This window comes from Ovis canadensis, chromosome 21 (genome assembly GCF_042477335.2).
Source record: "Ovis canadensis isolate MfBH-ARS-UI-01 breed Bighorn chromosome 21, ARS-UI_OviCan_v2, whole genome shotgun sequence".
Taxonomy (NCBI): Eukaryota; Metazoa; Chordata; class Mammalia; order Artiodactyla; family Bovidae; genus Ovis; species Ovis canadensis.
Window position 1 is genome coordinate 24,848,557 of NC_091265.1, and position 19,483 is coordinate 24,868,039.

Below are 19,483 nucleotides of genomic sequence, written 5' to 3' on the forward strand. Positions count from 1 at the left end.
GCTGCAACTAGAGGGTAGCCCCTGCTTGTTGCAGTTAGAGAAAGCCTGCCCACAGCAACACAAAGTCAGCACAGCCAGAAGTAAATAATTTAAAAAAAAAAAAGGTAAGTTACATAAAGGAAAAAAAATATCTGCATGTACACGCATCAGGCCATTAACAGTGACTAGTCAGAGCATGAGGTTGCCAGGATTTTCGCTGTCAGTCATTTCTATGATGTTTGATTGTGTGCAGGCATTTCTTTTGAAATTAGGAAAAGCAATGGATTTCTTTTAAAATAATGAGTTAAGCAGCAATTCTTTCTCAAAGACAGTTCCTTGCGTTTTTTTAAAAACTAAAGAAGCAAAGAAGCAAGCAAGCATCCCAGGCTTCACCTTCTGGTAAAGTGAGTGTTAGTCTGATCTAGGCTTCTGCGGACGATAAAGTCACTCACATACATCAAGTCATGTAATATTCAAAATAATTCTAGTAAGTAGATACAGTTATTGTCCTGTCCCACTAAAATATAAGTTCCAGGGAGAGATCCTTGTCTCAGGTTCACTGCTGTATCTCAAGCGCTTGGAATGATGCCTAGTTACAGCATGAACTCTCAATAAACATTTACTGAATGAGGGCACCCTTTACAGACAGGGAAACTGGGGTACAGAGCAGTTAGGGATCTTGTCCAAGGTCACACCTCTAACAGTGGTGAAGCCAAGCTGTGACCCAGGTGGTCTAGCTCTAGAACCTACTCTCTGACTTGGAGAATCTCTGTGTTTTTTCTTCTACATGAAAGAAAAGACTGTCCAACCTACTCCAGACACCTCCTTGATGCAGCAGGCAAGCAGGACAAAGGGGAGGAAGGCCTGTGGAAACCAGTCTATCAGTGCTCCACATATCCGTGTCTCCTCTCTCCACCTTGTTCTAAGGCAGTGTTAATGACCCACCCATTCTCAACATCAGGGAGGCGATGGAGGCATCAGCCATCAACTCCCATTTTCCAGACTCTCTAGCCACCCTCAGCAAGGGAGGCGCCTTCTTTTTTATTTTCTCTTTTTATTGAAATATAATTGAAGTGTAGCACTGTATAAGTTTAAGGCATACAGCCTGTTGACTTGATACATTACTATATTGCAATATAATTATACCACTTCTATTACATCAGTTATCATTTTCTTTTTTGATGGTGGGGAAAGTTCCCCAGCATCTGGGTCTTGGGTGGCATTTCTCAGTTCTTCCTTCTTAACTGCCTAATGGCTAGTGGACCAGTTGCCCCATCCTTCACCAGGATTGATGTCCCCTGCAGGCCTCTCTACAAACTGCAAACCCAGCCAGTGCTGTCGGGCCCCAGGGGAAAAACTGAGCCTCTGGCTCCAAGCTTCTCCTGGTGGTTTTAAACAATACAAAGGAAAAACCCTCAGTTTAGGGCATTCAGGCTACAGACAAAGTTTCAAGGTCTTAATTTAATTTTGAAAGGTTGTAAAGAGCATGAATGTTAGCTCTAAATCCTGATGTTTCAAGGAGCATTGACTCACTGAGTCCCTCTTAGCTGAGGCAGTCACTGCTCAGTGTTTTCACGCACACTGAATTTTAGGAATGCCTTTTGCAGTGCACTCTGTGTCTTATCTTCCCACCTGGCCCTCCCTAGGACTGTAATCTCACAATCTTAGAATACCTGAGCAAGAAACGACCTTCTCTGATCCAACTTCATCACTTTATAGGCGGAGAAACTGAGACCCAGAAAGAAAATTCTCTCCCCACAGTCAGATAATGACAAAATAAGTGGGAAATGAAGGGAAGCTTCCCAGTTGCTTGCTCTCATTCACATCATCCGTGAAATCTCTTCCAGGTTCCCATTTAGCCTGTAGTTGTCATGTCTTCACTGTGTCCCAGAGTGTGGCCGGTACAAAGAAATCACCTGCCTAGAGTTCAATTCTCCCTTGAGACTGTAATATGGACACATAAAATAATCAGAGAATAGTTCAAGGCAGCATTCAACTACTCTTTTATCTATTTATTCATATATTTGCCCATACATTAATTCATTCAATAGACAGATATTTATTGAACATAGCAGTAAGTCAGAAATACACTTTGCTCTCAAGGAGTTTTTTTAAAGTTAATTTATTTTTTACTGAGGGATAATTGCTTTATAGAATTTTGCTATTTTCTGTCAAACCTCAACAGCCATAGGTATACATATATCCCCTCCCTTTTGAAGCTCCTTCCCATCTCCCTCCCCACCCCACCCCTCTAAGTTGATACAGACCCCCTGTTTGAGTTTCCTGAGCCATACAGCAAATTCCTGTTGGCTATCTATTTTACATATGGTAACGTAAGTTTCCATGTTACTCTTTCCATACATCTCACCCTCCCCTCCCTTCTCCTCATGTTCATAAGTCTATTCTCTATGTCTGTTTCTCCATTGTTGCCCTGTAAGTAAATTCTTCAGTACTATTTTTGTAGATTGCACATATATGTCATTTATCTTTCTCTTTCTGACTCACTTCACTCTATATAATAGGTTCTAGGTTCATCCATTCACCTCATTAGAACTGACTCAGATATGTTCCTTTTCATGGCTGAGTAATATTCCATTGTGTATATGCACCACAACTTCTTTATCCATTCATCTGTCAATGGGCATCTAGGTTGCTTCCATGTTTAGCTATTATAAATAGTGCTGCAGTGAACAATGGGATAGAGATGTCTCTTTCAATTTTGGTTTCCTTGGGGTATATGCCTAGGAGTGGGATTGCTGGGTCATATGGTGGTTTTATTCCTAGTTTTTTAAGGACTCTCCATACCGTCTTCCGTAGTGGCTCTATCAAATTACATTCTCATCAACAGTGCACAGGTTTCCTTTTCTCCACAACCTCTCCAGCATTTATTGTTTGTAGACTTTTTGATGAAAGCCATTTTGACCAGTGTGAGGTGATATCTCATTGTAGTTTTGATTTGCATTTCTCAAGTAATGAGCAATGTTGAGCATCTTTTCATGTGTTTGTTAACCATCTGTAGGTCTTCTTTGGAGAAATGTCTGTTTAGGTCTTTTTCCCACTTTTTGATTGGGTTGTTCTTCTGGTATTGAGTCATATGAGCTGCTTGTATATTTTGGAAATTAATCCTTTGTCTCTCGAGAAGTTTTTAATTGACTGGGGAAAAATAGAAATATGCTTAAATAATTATTGCTGAGTTTGTGTAGATTTAACACCCGCCTAGTTAATGGCTTTGCCTGCAGTATCGGTTGAGGTTGATGGGAGAATATGGTGATCAAACACCTGGGACATTTAGATGGAGTTAAAAGTTATGACTTTCTTCGTAGGAAAGAGCTAGCAACTCACTTGTCTAAAGAATTTTCTCTGTACTGGGTGCTTGACTTTTAATTATCACAGCAACCTTGAGAGATAAAGATACTGAAATTCAGAAAAGTTAAGTAACTTGTCCAAAATCACCAGCTAGAAAAGGAAGCATCTAGGCCCACCCCAAATGCATCTGACTCCACACTTGGTGGTATTTTTCTCTATTCTCTCCTGCCGGCTCTCCCAGCCTCACTGGAAAGCCTTTTCCTGCCTGTGGACTTATTTGCATTGACTTGGATCCTGGGGTAAAGGAACGGGACTGAGCTATTGTGATACAAAGATTCTTGGCCACAGCGGCCTCTGGAAGAGGATAGCGGGCCCCCAGGGACCAGGGTGTCCCATGGGCTACATGTGACTGGCCACCCTGGGAAGGGCAGTGCTCTCTGGCAGGCACCATCCCCGCTTCTGTTTGTTCACCTGCAAGGGCTGAGCAGGGCAAGCCCAGAGCCCCGGGCAAACAGCCACAGGTGGGTTTGGTCTTCTCACTCAGATGTCTCAAGCAGATTTGTTCAGAGCAGGGCGCAGGAGAGGCGGTCAGTTCCAGCTCCTTTTTTCAGCAGTCATGCACCACGTGGGGAGTGAGCAGCACGAGGGGAGTGAGACACCTTCCCTGCCCTCAAGGGACCCTGCCCCGGGCCTGCCTGGATCGAGGCTGTCCCCTACCCTGGCTTAGTCTTGCCCTTCTTCCCCTCCCTGACTTTGACTCACAGCAGTTTCACAAGCCCACAAACACAGACTGGATTTTGTGGCCTTATTGTCCTCCACCCCAGGCTCTCATCATTCAGTGTAGAATTTAGCCAGTTTCATAAGAGAGGGCATGGCAGCCCACTCCAGTATTCTTGCCTGGAGAATCCTCATGGACAGAGGAGCCTGGCGGGCTATGGTCCACAGGGCTGCAAAGCGACTGAAGTGACTTAAGACACATGTGAGAGGGGCAGTTCCTTAGATGCTTAGAAGTCCAAGACATAGCTGTGTGACGGACTGTGTGGAACAGATACTATGGCAGTACACCCAAACAGAGAGATCAGGATGGGCCAGAGTAATGGGAGGATCTTCACGGAGGACGTCCTGTCATCCCAGGGTGGTTGGAACATACAGTCTGGGCAGATCAGAGCCGATGTCCCACGTCAGCCCATGGGCTGGTGGCTGGGAAGGTGCCTGGGCTTGAAGAGCAGGAGGTTGGGGAGTGAGCCATGTGCTCCGGAGGAAGCACTCAGGTCTGGCCTCTGACCTCTGAGAGGCCAAGAGGTCGGCAGGTCAGCCTCCATCCTCTGCCCAGCCCCGGGCTCTCTGGCGCCATTTGCCTGTTTGCCCAGGAGCTCAGACACACGGGGAAATTGAGGAGGAAGTCCACACTGTCCCTGGAGGTTTTTGTTTTTTCTGCCTGGCCTGGGACTGCCGTCAGGCCAGCGGCCGCGGAAGGGACGCGTTATTCTGGCACTCTGGCTCAGAAGCTGCTGCTTCCGGTGGCTATGCTGTTCCACGGTGGGAGTTTCCCGCCATCCGGCTAGCGGGGCGGCCGCAGGAGCCCGGCAGTCTGGCTGCCAGAGCCGGGCACGCCAGGGGGCCGTCCGGGGCGGGGCCAGGGAGGGAAGGGCCTGCACACCCCTCCCACCCCCTGCCATGGCGCCTGGAGCCCCTTCCACAGCCTCAGCGCCAAGCGGAGCTCCGAGGAGCCTGCAATCGCTTCCAGGGACAGCCTCCTCCCGTCCCGCGTTAGAGCTCTCTGCCTTATACGGCCCTGCAATCGCTGGTCTTCTGACCTCCCCCTGTCGGCTCTTTTTTCCCTTAAGGCCACAAAAGATAAGTCTGCCTTCATTCCCCATCCACAGAATGGTCCTTCGTGTCTTTGAAGGTAATCATTCATGCCTCATTCCACTGGGATTTCGTCTTCCGACGCCATAGTCCCCCTTTCTCCAATCTGTGGTTTCCAGTTTCTTCACCTGCAGACCCGTTTCGCTGTCTTCCTGCTGAATCCCTTCCCACCACACCCTGCAGGGTGCGTCAGCCCCTCTTCGGGTCTGTGGTGGAGCTTCGGGCTGAGAGCTTCGTCCCTGTCCCTCGGCGAGGCTGTGAGGTCCCGGAAGGAGGAACCGTGCCCTCTTCCCTCTTCAGCTGGACTCCGGCTCCTGCCTCCTCCCGTTTCCCCAGGCCCTCGACCCCCGTCATTGCCCCTCGCGTCTCCCCTCCTTGCTGGCCCCTCCGTCCCATACGCAGACCTCCCATCAAAGCCGAGGCCGTCCCTGCGTCCCACACCCGCCACGGGCCGTCTCCCTGCCCTTGTTTGTAGCCAAGCCTCGGCCTGAACGTGCAGAATGGCTCCCCCGCCACCTCTCCGCTGAACGTGCTCTGGCAGAGTGCACGGGTCATCCGAGCTTCACCCCCACCCCCACTTGCCGGCGCTGTTTCGGTAGAGGCTCCCCGGCAGCTGCTCTGCAGGCCCCTTCCACCTTGCCAGCCCCGCTCACTCTGCCGCTCCCGGCTGCAGCTGTGCCCGGGGCTCCGTCCTCGGCCTTGCTCCCCGCTCCGCACACACACTCTGCCCTAGACCCCCGCCCAGCCCCATGACCTGAGCCGCACAGCTGTCCATCCAACACCCGCTCGAAAGTCCTAACACAGCGGCCACTGTCTCCTGCCTGCAGCCCCTCAGTGGGCCTCACTGCCCCCAGACGGTCCAGGCTCTTTCCACAGGCGTGTAAAGGGCGGCCCCTAGAGTCCAGCCAGCCCTGCCGCCCCCCAAGCCTCCCCGTCCTCACCCCTCCCGAGCTCCAGCTCTGGTTAGTTCCTTTAGCTCCAGGAAGCCCCCTCGCCCCCCCACCCCTACCCCTGCACAAGCAGTACTGTTCCCTCTGCCTGAGGCGCCCTTTGCCCTTCCCCCCCCACCCCACCCCACCCCCCACCCCACCCCCCACCCCACCCCCCCACCCCACCCCCCACCCCACCCCCCACCCCACCCCCCCACCCCACCCCACCCCCCACCCCACCCCCCACCCCACCCCCCCCCACCTGCTCCGTCTGCCAGGAGCCTTTGCCCTGCCCTGGGGCGCACCTCCAGATCTGCTGTCGGAAGCCTTCCCTGCCTCCCCAGCACAGCTGTCTGCTCCCTTTGAGGCTTCCCACGTACCCAGCACATACCTTCATTATTGCCTTGTCAAAGGATGTCACCACTGCTTTTTTTCACTTTCTTGTGTCCCCATCAAACTTGAAATTCTTGAACTTGCCTTGGTCATCTAGCAGGGAAGACAGTCCCTGGTTCACAGCGGGCATGTCTTAGACATGTCTGCTGAACTCAAGGTTTCTGTCATACCTGGGAGAGTTCCTGGCACAAGGAGGACCCTCTGCCCAACACATTCCTTTACTAATTAAAATAGAAATCTCTGTAAATAATTGTGATGCAGTGTGATGCATGCTAACAGATGTGCCCAGTGTAGCAAGGCAGCCCAGACACAGAAGAGTTACTGCCGCCCCGGATAAGGAAATTGCTGGATCAGGGAAGGTTTCCTCAAAGACATGACCTTTCATTAGGGCCTCACCGTTTAAGTAGGAGTTGGCCAGGATAAAAGGAGGTCTCCTAGGCCTCTGAGCAAAGATATGAAACAGTGCAAGGGCCCACAGTGGTTGGGAAGCAGCAAAATATGCCCACAGTGCTGGAAGACGTGAGCAGGGGTGATCATTTAGGTTGGGACCGAGTGAATGCCATCTCAGGAGTCTGAACACAAAGGCAGTAGAGTTCTGTAAGGATTTTCAGAACAGAAATGGTGTGCAAGGATTTGTGTTTAGAAAGATAGAGTAGATGGATTGGCAGGAGGGGAATAAGGCTGGAGGTGAGATCCATTATTATAGGACTCTGACCAGAAGTAACAACTGCAGGAATCCCAGGGAGAGATGGCCTTGCCTTGAATCCACTCACCCCCACACACACCCCTCAACCCCAGTACAGAGTTCTTTCTGCAGAGAACTATGTCTGTCAAGCTGCACCAGAAGGGTAAGGTCTCTAGTGAAATATGTTTAGAAAATGCTGAGTTAAACAGGTTTCTTAATGCAGCACTTTTCAGAGCCTTTAATATAATACATTGTACATGTTACATGAACATTCAGAGTTTCCCAGACAGATTGAGCCATGTAACCTCTTTCTGAGAGCAATTCAAGGGACTAGAATTTAATGGATTGGGTAAAATAGAAACCAAGATCTAGTGTTTTCGTGATTCTGTCCGCTCTCATTCCTGGAAAGACAAAATAAACAGAAGAAATAGCTTTCCCCGGTGAGTAACTGATGTCATCCGAGGGCACGCCACTGGGGAGTCTTGTGTGTGTGCTTTGTTAGGGGCATGGAATGGGCTCCCATGGAAATGTGAGGGGTAGGTTTTAGTCATTCTGTTTGGGGACAGGCTGAGCAAATCCACCTGCTCTTCCCAGGTCCCCTGTGTTTGTTCAGACCCAAAAGAGGTCAGACCCAGGTGTTTGAAAGAATGGCAGGTCCTGACCTACGGAGCAAAGAAACCAGGTCTGCAGCCCCTGGAATGTTTGGCTTTCACCACATCTCTCCAGCTGACTTTGGTTGGCTGGCTGCAGGGGAGGAGCAGCCACCTGAGAATCTCCTGACCCCGCAGCCCAGGTAGCAGGTCCCCAGCTCGGTGGGCCCTGTCGTGGTCCCCTCTCACTGTTGCATTCAGCTCCCTAGGGCTCCCAGGCGCAAGCTGCCATTTTTAGCCTTCCTCTTGCCTGAGGGCTGGAGGGGAAAACGCTTGTAACATCCACCCATCAGCCTTGTGTCTTTAAATGAGCCCCGGCCTTAGCGTGCCTTCCCTAGCAGCCCCAAGGCCATTTCCCAGCGAAGCCCCAGGGTGGAGTTGTCTGGGCGGCTCTGTGTGTGGCTTGGGGATGCACCTGTTTGTCCATCACAGGAATTCTCCAGTGAGAAGCATCAGATGTTCCTCAGTCCCTGCCAGGGCTTCGGGGTGAAGAGTTCACAAGTGCAGAAGGGGACAGACACACCACCATCTCCCCAGTGAGGGCCAACTTCTGGCAAGGTGGAAGGCCAGTGACATGCCACTAGCACCGAAATCAGGAAACTTCCCGGGGCCTTGAGCGGGGGGCCCTTGGAGGGGCTGCTGCAACCCCAGCCCTACGACCTGGATGGTGGCTGCCTCAGGCCTGCTCACTCGGATGGTCTGCTCTGAGTCAGCTCAAAAAAGACTCGGGAACACTGGTGCTCCTGTCACATGTGACCCTCAGCAGGAATGGTCAGGCCGCCCCACAATGGACTTCACCATCTCTCTGAGAGAAGCTTCTAGTGTATCTATTCCAACCCTATGTTAAGTAGCTCCTACTTCTTCCCGAGGCTCTCAGAGCAGAAACTGAAACCCAGAGAGAAAGGAATTCACCCAAAACTCGGAGTTTATGTCAGAAGGAGAACACGATTTTCCTGTTTCCCAGTTCAGTGTCCAAAGAAATCTAACATCTACTTTATCTTTTACAAAAATCATATTGCTGTGAAATCTAAACTAAGTTCTGGAGTCAGACAGAGCCAGGTTCAGATTGCAGCTCCACCACTTTTCAATTGCAGGAGAATAAATAGCCCCGGGGCAAGTAACTGACCATCCTGTAGCTCAGAGTTGCTTCTCTGAAAGGACACTTACCACATATAGTCATGGGAAGATTAGTTGAGATAATGCTTCTAAAGAGGGCTTCCCTGGTGGCTCAGAGGTTAAAGCGTCTGCCTCCAATGCAAGAGACCCGGGTTCGATCCCTGGGTCGGGAAGATCCCCTGGAGAAGGAAATGGTAACCCACTCCAGTATTCTTGCTTGGAGAATCCCATGGACGGAGAAGCCTGGAGAAGTCCACGGGGTCTCAAGAGTCAGACACGACTGAGTGACTTCACCTTCCACCTTCCCTTCTAAAGAACTCAACCAGATGCCCAGCTCCATCTGTAACCATTAGTTGTTTTTGTTACTGCTGCTGTTGGTAGAAATATTTTAATGAATATTATCATTAACATTGAAATTGGTGTGATGGTCCATTCATTACCTGTATTTGGATCTACATGGAGGAATTGAGAGAAGTGCTTTTGACTCTTAAGCTTTTTAAATCTTCACTTTGAAACTGTATTTTTGTTCTTAATTGGCTTTTAATCAGTTTCACGATTTGGCAGGGGACTTCCCTGATGTTTCCGTGGTTAAGAATCTGCCTTGCAATGTGGGGGAACGCAGGTTCGATCCTTGGTGAGGCAACTAAGATTCCCCCATACCGCGCAGTGACTAACCCTATGTGCCGCAACTACTGAAGGACTGGGGGGAAATGGTGACAGGTCCACAGGTCTCACTGGAGATGAAGAAAGGGCATAGTGGCAGTGAGCGAGGCGGGAGGAAAGGCCGTGGTCAGAGGCTGATCCAGGCAGTGTGGAAGTCGCTCCTGGTGACGAAAGGTCCAGGGAGCAGCCATGGGGATGGTATCCTCGGTGGACAGGGTCCCTGGAGGCCCTTAAATCCAAGGAGATCTGGGAACTCTGAAACCAGTTTACTGGCTGGGCAATTCACATAGCCTTTTGCCCAATTCCAAGTTAGATTAAAGTGACCTGAATAAATGAGATTTTACCCTATATCTCATCAGATTACTGCCTGGGAAGATTCTTTTATGTGACACTGAATCTGACATGAAAGAGGAATAATGTACTGAACCCAGGCATTTATTTCTAATCCTTGCCTTATTTTTTTAACCTAAGAGGGCCGTTGCTTAAAGGTCAGATTGTGTTTGTGTGTGTGAAAGAGAGATGGGCGAGAAAGGAGAACATGCATCACAGTGTTTCGCCGTTTGACCTTTTCGGCATTTTAGCTCCAGGCTAGTGGGGGGGCAACACTGGGAGTCTTGTGAGGACGCTATATATCAAAATGTCACCAGCCACCAAAGACATTCTGTTCCCCAGTCCCCATCCAAATACTTGAAATTCACACCCTGAGCAAAAATTCACAGTAAATTTTGGTTTGGTGAGTATAGCATTATAATTATGCAGCAAAGGGCTTTTTTTGAAAAAACCATTTATACTCATTGTACAAGGAGAAGAGGGATGGTGAGTCAGGAGACGTGGCTAGCTCCCCACCCCTGCCCCCACCAGCACTTGCTCTGTGACGGGAAATAAGAATTGTGATCAGGGTGACACACGTTTAGCACCTTACAATGTAAAAATCGCCTACAGGGACTTCAGTTCCCGCTCGGGAAACCGAGATCCTGCCAGTCGCATAGTGTGGCCAAAGATCAAAAAAAAATTAATAAAAAGACAAAAATCGCCCCCAGGGCTCCCCTGGTGGCTCAGTGGTTAAGAATCTGCCTCCCAGTGCAGGAGACACGGGTGCGATCCCCGGTCCGGGAAGATCCCACATGCTATGCGGAAGCCGAGCCTGAGTGCCACAGCCGCCGGGCCTGGGCTGCAGACCCCGCGCCTGGGCTGCAGACCCCGCGCCTGGGCTGCAGACCCCGCGCCTGGGCTGCAGACCCCGCGCCTGGGCTGCAGACCCCGCGCTCTGCAACAGGAGAGGCCCGCACAGTGTGGAGCCCGAACGCCGACTAGAGAAGCCCCCGCCCACCGCAACTAGACCCACCACGGCCAAAAGTGAGCGAATAAAAAATCACCCCCAGCTTTGAACCCTCACAACAGCCCACCAGAGTTGGCCAGATGGGTATTATGGCGCCTGTCGAGGGGAAGCTGAGGCATAACACAGAAGTGACAGGCATAAGACCACTCGGTCGCAGTGGCCGCGCCAGGTCAGGCCCGCCAGCCTCCTGACCCTCCTGACGGACTGTGGCAAGTGACCGCCTCTCCATTTCAGCTCAGTAACATGAACCTGTCTCCAGACCCCCCATCAACAGCCCTGACTCACTAAGCTTCTGGAAGCACCGCGGTAGGAGCACGCATTTCTATTGTGCTTATTTTTGCTTTCTCCCTTTTCTGGTTGTGCACCTCCTTTTAGAACAAGCCTCTAGAAACAGTTTCTGAAAATTACTGGTGCTTGTAATGCGGATGTAATTAAGGAGTATGTAGGTTAATCATTTTAACAAAAGAGTAGGTATTTAAGATTTAATACTAGCCACAGGATAAGGATCTATTGTGTAAAGCATAGCTTATCTTTGGATTCAATGTTTGTCTTTGGTTTTACAAAGTAGCTTGTATTTCCAGTATTTTCTGCGTAAGATGGTAAAATGTGGGCTTCCCAGGTGGTGGTAGTGCTGGAGAAGTCGCCCGCAAATGTAGCAAGAGACACGAGTTCGATCCCTGGGTCAGGAAGATCCCCTGGAGGAGGCATGGCAACCCACTCCAGTATTCTTGCCTGGAGAATCCCATGGACAGAGGAGCCTGACGGGCTACAGTCCATGGGGTCACAAAGAGTTGGACTCGACTGAAGCAACTGAGCATGCATGATAAAATGTAGAGAAATCACAATGTGTTTATAACTGCTAAGTCACTTCAGTTGTGTCCGACTCTGTGCAACCCCATAAATGGCAGCCCACCAGGCTCCCCCGTCCCTGGGATTCTCCAGGCAAGAACACTGGAGTGGGTTGCCATTTCCTTAATAAAGTGGGTAAATATTCTGGAAAAAAAAAAAGAAGGATAAGCCATGCACAGAATTCTGAGGTTGGAAACAGTGTGTTCTGGGCCACTTCGGTGTTCCGCCCCCTGCACAGCCCCCAGCCTCATCAGACACACGCCTCCACAGCACAGGACGCCCACCACGTGTGCCCAGCTGCAAGGGCAGACGTCTTTCTTTCCACAGCTGGTCCCAAGCTGATCCCAGGCCTCCAGTTCACATGACTGGGACTAGCAGGCGTTTCTCCTGCCCTCGTGCCCAGACACCCCAATACAGATCAGTCAGGGCATTTTTTTCTCAATGAACATGACTGCAGATGCTGTCAGTCACAAATTGACCCACGAGATGACATCTCTTTTGGCTCATGGATTAAGTCATTTTTAATAATTCACATCACACTTGCGTCCAGAAAGACTCCAAGAAGACACAATACAACGCAAAAAAGCAGGATCCAAGAGCCAGAATGGAGTCAGGAGAAGGCACGTGCAGGGAGCCCCGGCTGACGGAACCGGCCATAAAGGGCAGAAGTCAGCTCTCGGCTTCCTGACACACAGCGCTAACAGGAAGCACGGGTCACCAGGCCAGTCATTTTTTAGGAAACACAACCTTCTTTCTGACCTTGAAACCTACGAGGCAGTTCTAGTGTAGATTTTAAATAAGGCAGCATGCTTAGTCGTTCAAACGTGTCTGACTCTTTGCAGTCCCGTGGAGTGTAGCCTGCCAGGCTGGCTCCTCTGTCCATGGGATTCTCTAGGCAAGAATCCTGGAGTAGGTTGCCATTTCCTCCTCCAGGGGATCTTCCCGACCCAGAGATCAAACCCGTGTCTCCTGCATTGGCAGGCGGATTCTTTACCACTGAGCCACCAGGGAAGCCCACCAGCCCACATTAGAGACAATGATATGGGCTTGGCTGGCCTCCAGCTGGTTCCATACATACCCTCTGCCTTCCCCATCCTCCTCCCTAGTGGGGTGGGCAGAGCCAGAAGTCCAGAGCCCGCCACGTGGCACACACCGCGAGAGTGAGCCGTGACCTCAGCCCCTGGCCTGCACCTCCCCCTCCCCAGGGCAGGCTGACATCTGCCAGGGACCAGCTCGAGGAGGCAATCACGTGCCCCTTCCTCTCCCTCCCCACAGGTTTGGAATAAACTGCCTCATCCAGTTTGAGGACTTTGCCAATGCCAATGCCTTCCGCCTTCTCAACAAATACCGCGGCAAGTACTGCATGTTCAACGATGACATCCAAGGTAGGTTTCCACCCAGCCTGACAAAGCCGCTCGGGTGGAGGCCTCACAAGGCTCACCTGGTTGCCAGGGTGGGGCGGGGCCCCCTGAGAGCCAGTTTACCGCCAGCAGCTGTTGAAAACAGAGCAGTATACCTAGATTTGACTCCCACTTGGCCAATTCTTAGCTCTGTGACCTTCGGCACATCCTCTAACTTTGCTAAGCCTCAGTTTCCTCATCTGTAAAATGTACAACATTACTGTTTCAGAGGAAAACAAGAATTAGGTGATTAGGGACACGAAAGATATTTTCAACAATGCTATGATTAGCATCAGCCACCATAAAAATGGCCTTCCCCAGCCACAACTCACTCTTGGAGTTTCTGAACACAAGGTGTATCACTGTCAGGGAAGCAGGATAAGGCCTTCCCTTAACTTGGCTGGGGGCTTCCCCTGTGCTCAGTGGTAAAGAATCTGCCTGCCAAGCAGGAGAGGCAAGTTCAACCCCTGGATCAGGAAGATCTCCTGGAGGGGGAAATAGCAACCCACTCCAGTATTCTTATCTGGGAAATCCCATGGACAGAGGAGCCTGGTGGACTGCAATCCATGGGGTTGCAAAGAGTCGGGCACAGCTTAGTGACTAAACACCAGCAATTTAACTTGGCTGGAATAAGTGCCTCTCACAGTGATAACCAGAGCCCTGGAACACTCCAAGAGCATCTTCTCATTCAGAGTCAGCTTGGTGCCCTGTTCAGTGAGCTAGAAGTATCTGAAGGCACTTGCTTCCTGCTGTGGCAAGGCCAGCATGTGACTGGAGTGGGAGGGGTGGTCCCTCAGGCCTTATCTCACCTCATCCAGGATTTCTCAGTAAGGAGAATGGCCAGCTGTTCCTAGTATTTTATGAGGCCTGATGGAAACCTTGATGACTTGTAGGTTATTATTTAACAAATGAAGTTGGGCAAGCAAGATGTTTTCAAACTGAGGAACTTTTCAAATGTCAGGTAATATGAACAAGTTGGTAGGGGACAGGTATTGGTCCCTGGGACTTAAAGATGGGCCAGCATCTTGCAGATGAGGTCCAAAGAGGTCCCAACTTTTCTCCAAGTGAGACAGAGAAACCTCAGTTCAGTTCAGTTCAGTCGCTCAGCCGTGTCCGACTCTTTGTGACCCCATGAATTGCAGCACGCCAGGCCTCCCTGTCCATCGCCAGCTCCCAGAGTTCACTCAAACTCACATCTGTCGAGTCAGTGATGCCGTCCAGCTGTCTCATCCTCTGTCGTCCCCTTCTCCTCCTGCCCCTAATCCCTCCCAGCATCAGAGTCTTTTCCAATGAGTCAACTCTTCGCATGAGGTGGCCAAAGTACTAGAGTTAGAGAGAAACCGAGGTGGATTCAAGGCTAGTCAGAAATAGCTAAGGATTAGAGCCGAATCTTAATTATACATCAAGCATGGTTCTAAGCACTTTACACGTTAATCCTACCACGTATCACCAACCCTGTCTTGTAAATGAAATGACAGAAGCACAGACAGAGTAACTCATGTTCATAGCCAGTAAGTGTAGAGCTGAAATTTGAAACCAGGCATTTGGACTCTGAATTCCAAGTTTATAATCCCCCACCCAGATTTTGTACTCATATCACAAAACCAAATGCCTCTTCCTTCCCTGTGGTCCCCACTGAAGGCTAAAGAAATATGATATATGATCTTTTTTTTTTGCATTGGTCAAGAATGACATGCAAATGCGTGAGGCGTTCCATATTTTGAGGGGGCTTCTCTGGTGGTTCAGATAGTAAAGAATCTGCCTACAATGTAGGAGACCCAGGTTCAATCCCTGGGTTGGGAAGATCCCCTGGAGAAGGAAATGAACGGCAACCCACTCCAGGATTCTTACCTGGAGAATCCCATGGACAGAGGAGATTGGCGGGCTACAGTCCATGAGGTCGCAAAGAATCAGACATGACTGAGCAACTAACACTTTCACTTTTTCACGTTCATACATTTTTAAGAGGCAGATCAGCATAGTTCAGATGAAACTATGGTGGTCACGCATGCTTCACTGGCGGTCCAGGGGTTAAGAATCCGCCTCGCAATCCGAGGGACACTAGTTTGATCCCTGGTCCAGGAGCATCCCATGTGCCCAACTAACCCTGTGCGCCACAACTATTGAGCCTGTGTTCTGGAATCCGCAAGCTGAAACTACGGACCGAGCCCACATGGGGCGACTGCCTGTACCCTAGAGCCCTGCTGCCCAATAGAAGCCCGTGCACTGCCGCTCAAGGGTGGCCCCCGCTCCCCACAACCAGAAAAGGCCTGCGCACTGCCGCTCAAGAGTGGCTCCCGCTCCCCGCAACCAGAAAAAGCCCGCGCACTGCAGCTCGAGTGGCCCCCGCTCCCTGCAACCAGGAAAAGCCCGCGCACTGCAGCTCGAGTAGCCCCCGCTCCCTGCAACCAGAGAAAGCCCGCGCACTGCCGCTCAAGGGTAGCCCCTGCTCTCCGCAACCAGAAAAGGCCCACGCACTGCCGCTCAAGGGTGGCCCCCGCTCCCCGCAACCAGAAAAAGCCCGAGCACTGCAACAAAGACCCAACGAGCAAAAAAACCCAAAATGTGAGTACACACGCAGGATGCCGGAAGAGCAGGTGTCCAGAGAGGAGCCCGGAAAGGAAACGCTGGGGCATGCTGACCCCACCCCTAGCCTGTCACCACTCCATCCCCAGGTCGGGGACAGGCATTGGTGGTGCCAGCCCGGCCTCCCCTGGACAAGCGGGGCGCTGTGCAGACACGGCGCAGTCCGGAAACAGTGGTCCCCTCGCTGCTGGCCCAGCAGGTAGGGCGTGCCTGCAGCCCTGGAGGAAACACCTGCCTGCCAGCTCCTGACCGGCTCCCAGGTCACACCCTCGCCCAAGAGTCGGCAGCAGGACAGCCATCATCCTCCTGAGCCCCTGGCTGCCCAGGCCGGAGGGTGGAAGTGGAACACAAGCCATCATGGGCAAGTGCAGCTGGGGAAGCTGGCTCCAGGTGTGCAGACACACACAGAGCTTTAGGTTCCAAGAGGGTTTTCCATCCACACAGCCTCACAGCTCCCTTGGCTCACCCGCCTTCCGTCTGCAGGGCGAACGGACATCGTTGTCCACGGCACTGGTGAGTGTGTTGCTCCAGGTCCCGCAGCCTGACATAAAGCCAGGACTGTGCTGTGTGCGCAGTTGCTCAGTTGTGTCCGACTCTGCGACCCCGTGGACTGTAGCCCTCCAGGTTCCTCTTTCCATGGAATCCTCCAGGCCAGAATACTGGAGTGGGTAGCCACTTCCTTCTCCAGGGGATCTTCCTGACCCTGGGATCCAACCCTGGCCTGTTACATTACAGGACGATCCTTTACCACCTGAGCCAATATAGTCCCTCTTTTTTGGATTTCCTTCCCTAGATCACCATAAAGCATTGACTAGAGCTCCCTGTGCATTCAGCAGGTGCATGCATGCATGCTAAGTCGCTTCAGTTGTATCTGACTCTTTGTGACGCCATGGACTGCAGCCCACCAGGCTCCTCTGTCCATGGGATTCTCCAGGCAAATATACTGGAGTAGGTTGCCGTGTCCTCCTCCAGGGGATCTTCCCGACGCAGGTATGGAACCCACGTCTCTTTTATCTCCTGCATTGGCAGGTGGGTTCTTTAACACTAGTGCCACTTGGGAAGCCCATCCGGTAGGTAGAACCTAATTATTTCTCACCCGGAATTCTGCACTGTCTCTCCAAGCAGTCAGGCTGCCTGTGCCCCCGTGGGTAAGGTGGAAAGCCTCTTTGCCAAGGATTACGTTCCAAACCCCACATCAGTGTGGTTGTCACTGCTCTCTTCACCTCCTCCATCCACTCTTTTTGAGGCTCACAGTCCCCACACCCCAGCAGGGGGCCTGGGGAAAGGGAAGGGCTCACTCAGTCACCAGCTGGGGAGTGATGGGCCAGGACCGGAAGCCTGTGCTGTGCACTCTCACTGCTGAATGGGCAGTTAGAGACTAGTGAGGAGTCCAGGGCTAATGGGACAACGTGGAAGAATTGACCCCCTTTCCTTGCAAATAAAAAGCAAAAAGAAACCTGTAACTACATCAGTTCAGTTCAGTCGCTCAGTCACGTCCAACTCTTTGCGACCCCATGGACTGCAGCACGCCAGGCCTCCCGGTCCATCACCAACTCCTGGAGTTCACCCAAACCCATGTCCATTGAGTTGGTGATGCCATCCAACCATCTCATCCTCTGTCGTCCCCTTCTCCTCCCACCTTCAATCTTTCCCAGCATCAGGGTCTTTTCCAATGAGTCAGTTCTTCGCATCAGGTGGCCAAAGTATTGGAGTTTCAGCTTCAGCATCAGTCCTTCCAATGAACACCCAGGACCGATCTCCTTTAGGATAGACTGGTTGCATCTCCTTGCAATCCAAGGGACTCTCGAGAGTCTTCTCCAACACCACAGTTGAAAAGCATCTATTCAAAAATAGAAAGGGTGCCTGCGTGCACAGAATTGGAGAGGGTTGGGAGAAAGTGGGGAGGGAGGATGGGAGGAATCCCCGTGGTAAACCAACACCACAGCCGTATCCCATGTGGTCGCTGGGGACAGGCCCCTAGCAGGATGCGTGGTCAGAATCTTCTGAATCCCATAAAGGCGGGGGCTGGAACCAGGCTGCCCATGTGAAATTGAGAAGTGGAATGTTTTCTGCCACATCAGTAAACAAGGATGTCACAGTCATTAGCAAATGCAGCAGCAGTCCTCCAGGGTCAACTGGTGAGCCCTAAGGGCACTCAGGGGGAGAAGGAAACAGCAACTCACTCCAGTGTTCTTGCCTGGAGAATCCCAGGGACGGAGGAACCTGGTGGGCTGCCGTCTATGGGGTTGCACAGAGTTGGACATGACTGAAGCGACTTAGCAGCAGCAGCAGCCAAGGGCACTCAGGAATGAGAAGGCTACTCTCGCAGCCGTCAGACTGCAGCACTCCCTACAGTGAGCTCAAGGGAGCTCAGGATGTGGAAAAACGCGGGATCCTGGCCCCACAGCTGAGATACGTGTGACAGGAATGGCTTCAAGGAGCCCAGACTCTTACACCTTTCCATACACAGGAAAGTGCTAAATTCCTTAACCTGAGATACCTGGTTTTCTTTCTTTCTTTTTTTAAATTTATTAACTTATTTATTTTACTTTACAATGTTGTATTAGTTTTGCCATACATTGACTTGAATCTGCCATGGGTGTACACGTGTTCCCCATCCTGAACTCCCCTCCCACCTCTCTCTGCATCCCATCCCTCAGGGTCATCCCAGTGCACCAGCCCCAAGCATCCTGTCTCATGCATCGAACCTGGACTGGTGATCCATTTCACATATGATAATATACATGTTTCAATGCCATTCTCCCAAATCATCCCACCCTCACCCTCTCCCGCAGAGTCTAAAAGACTGTTCTATACATCTGTGTCTCTTTTGCTGTCTCGCACACAGGGTTATTATTACCACCTTTCTAAATTCCATATATATGCATTAGTACACTGTATTGGTGTTTTTCTTTCTGGCTTACTTCACTCTGTATAATAGGCTCCAGTTTCATCCACCTCATTAGAACTGATTCAAATGTATTCTTTTTAATGGCTGGGCAATACTCCATTGTGTATATGTACCACAGCTTTCTTATCCATTCATCTGCTGATGGACATCTAGGTTGCTTCCATTCCTGGCTATTATAAACAGTGCTGCGATGAACATTGGGGTACACGTGTCTTTTTCAATTCTGGTTTCCTTGGTGTGTATGCCCAGCAGTGGGATTGCTGGGTCATATGGCAGTTCTATTTCCAGTTTTTTAAGGACTCTCCACACTGTTCTCCATAGTGGCTGTACTAGTTTGCATTCGTAAGACCAGAAACTATTAAACTCCTAGAGGAAAACATAGGCAAAACACTCTCTGACATAAACCACAACAGGATCCTCTATGACCCACCTCCCAGAATATCGGAAATAAAAGCAAAAATAAATAAATGAGACCTAATTAAAATTAAAAGCTTCTGCACAACAAAGGAAACTATAAGCAAGGTGAAAAGACAGCCTTCAGAATGGGAGAGAATAATAGCAAGCGAAGCAACGGACAAAGAATTAATCTCAAAAATATACAAGCAACTCCTGAAGCTCAATTCCAGAAAAATAAAAGACCCAGTCAAAAAGTGGGGCAAAGAACTAAACAGACATTTCTCCAAAGAAGACATACAGATGGCTAACAAATGCATGAAAACATGCTCAACATCACTCATTATCAGAAATGCAAATCAAAACCACAATGAGGTACCATTTCACACCAGTCAGAATGGCTGCTATCCAAAAG

At 50.6% G+C, this 19,483-nt stretch overlaps 1 protein-coding gene across 4 annotated transcripts in view; it reads left to right on the forward strand.

The window, feature by feature from the left end:
• The window catches only part of ME3 (malic enzyme 3), a 235,287-nt gene that overhangs the window by 196,193 nt on the left and 19,611 nt on the right, over positions 1 to 19,483 (forward strand). For all 4 annotated transcript variants that reach the window (XM_069564842.1, XM_069564844.1, XM_069564843.1 and 1 more), the window contains exon 8: positions 13,054 to 13,163. In XM_069564842.1, the coding sequence (XP_069420943.1) occupies positions 13,054 to 13,163 (110 nt within the window). The remainder of the gene's footprint in view (positions 1 to 13,053; positions 13,164 to 19,483) is intronic.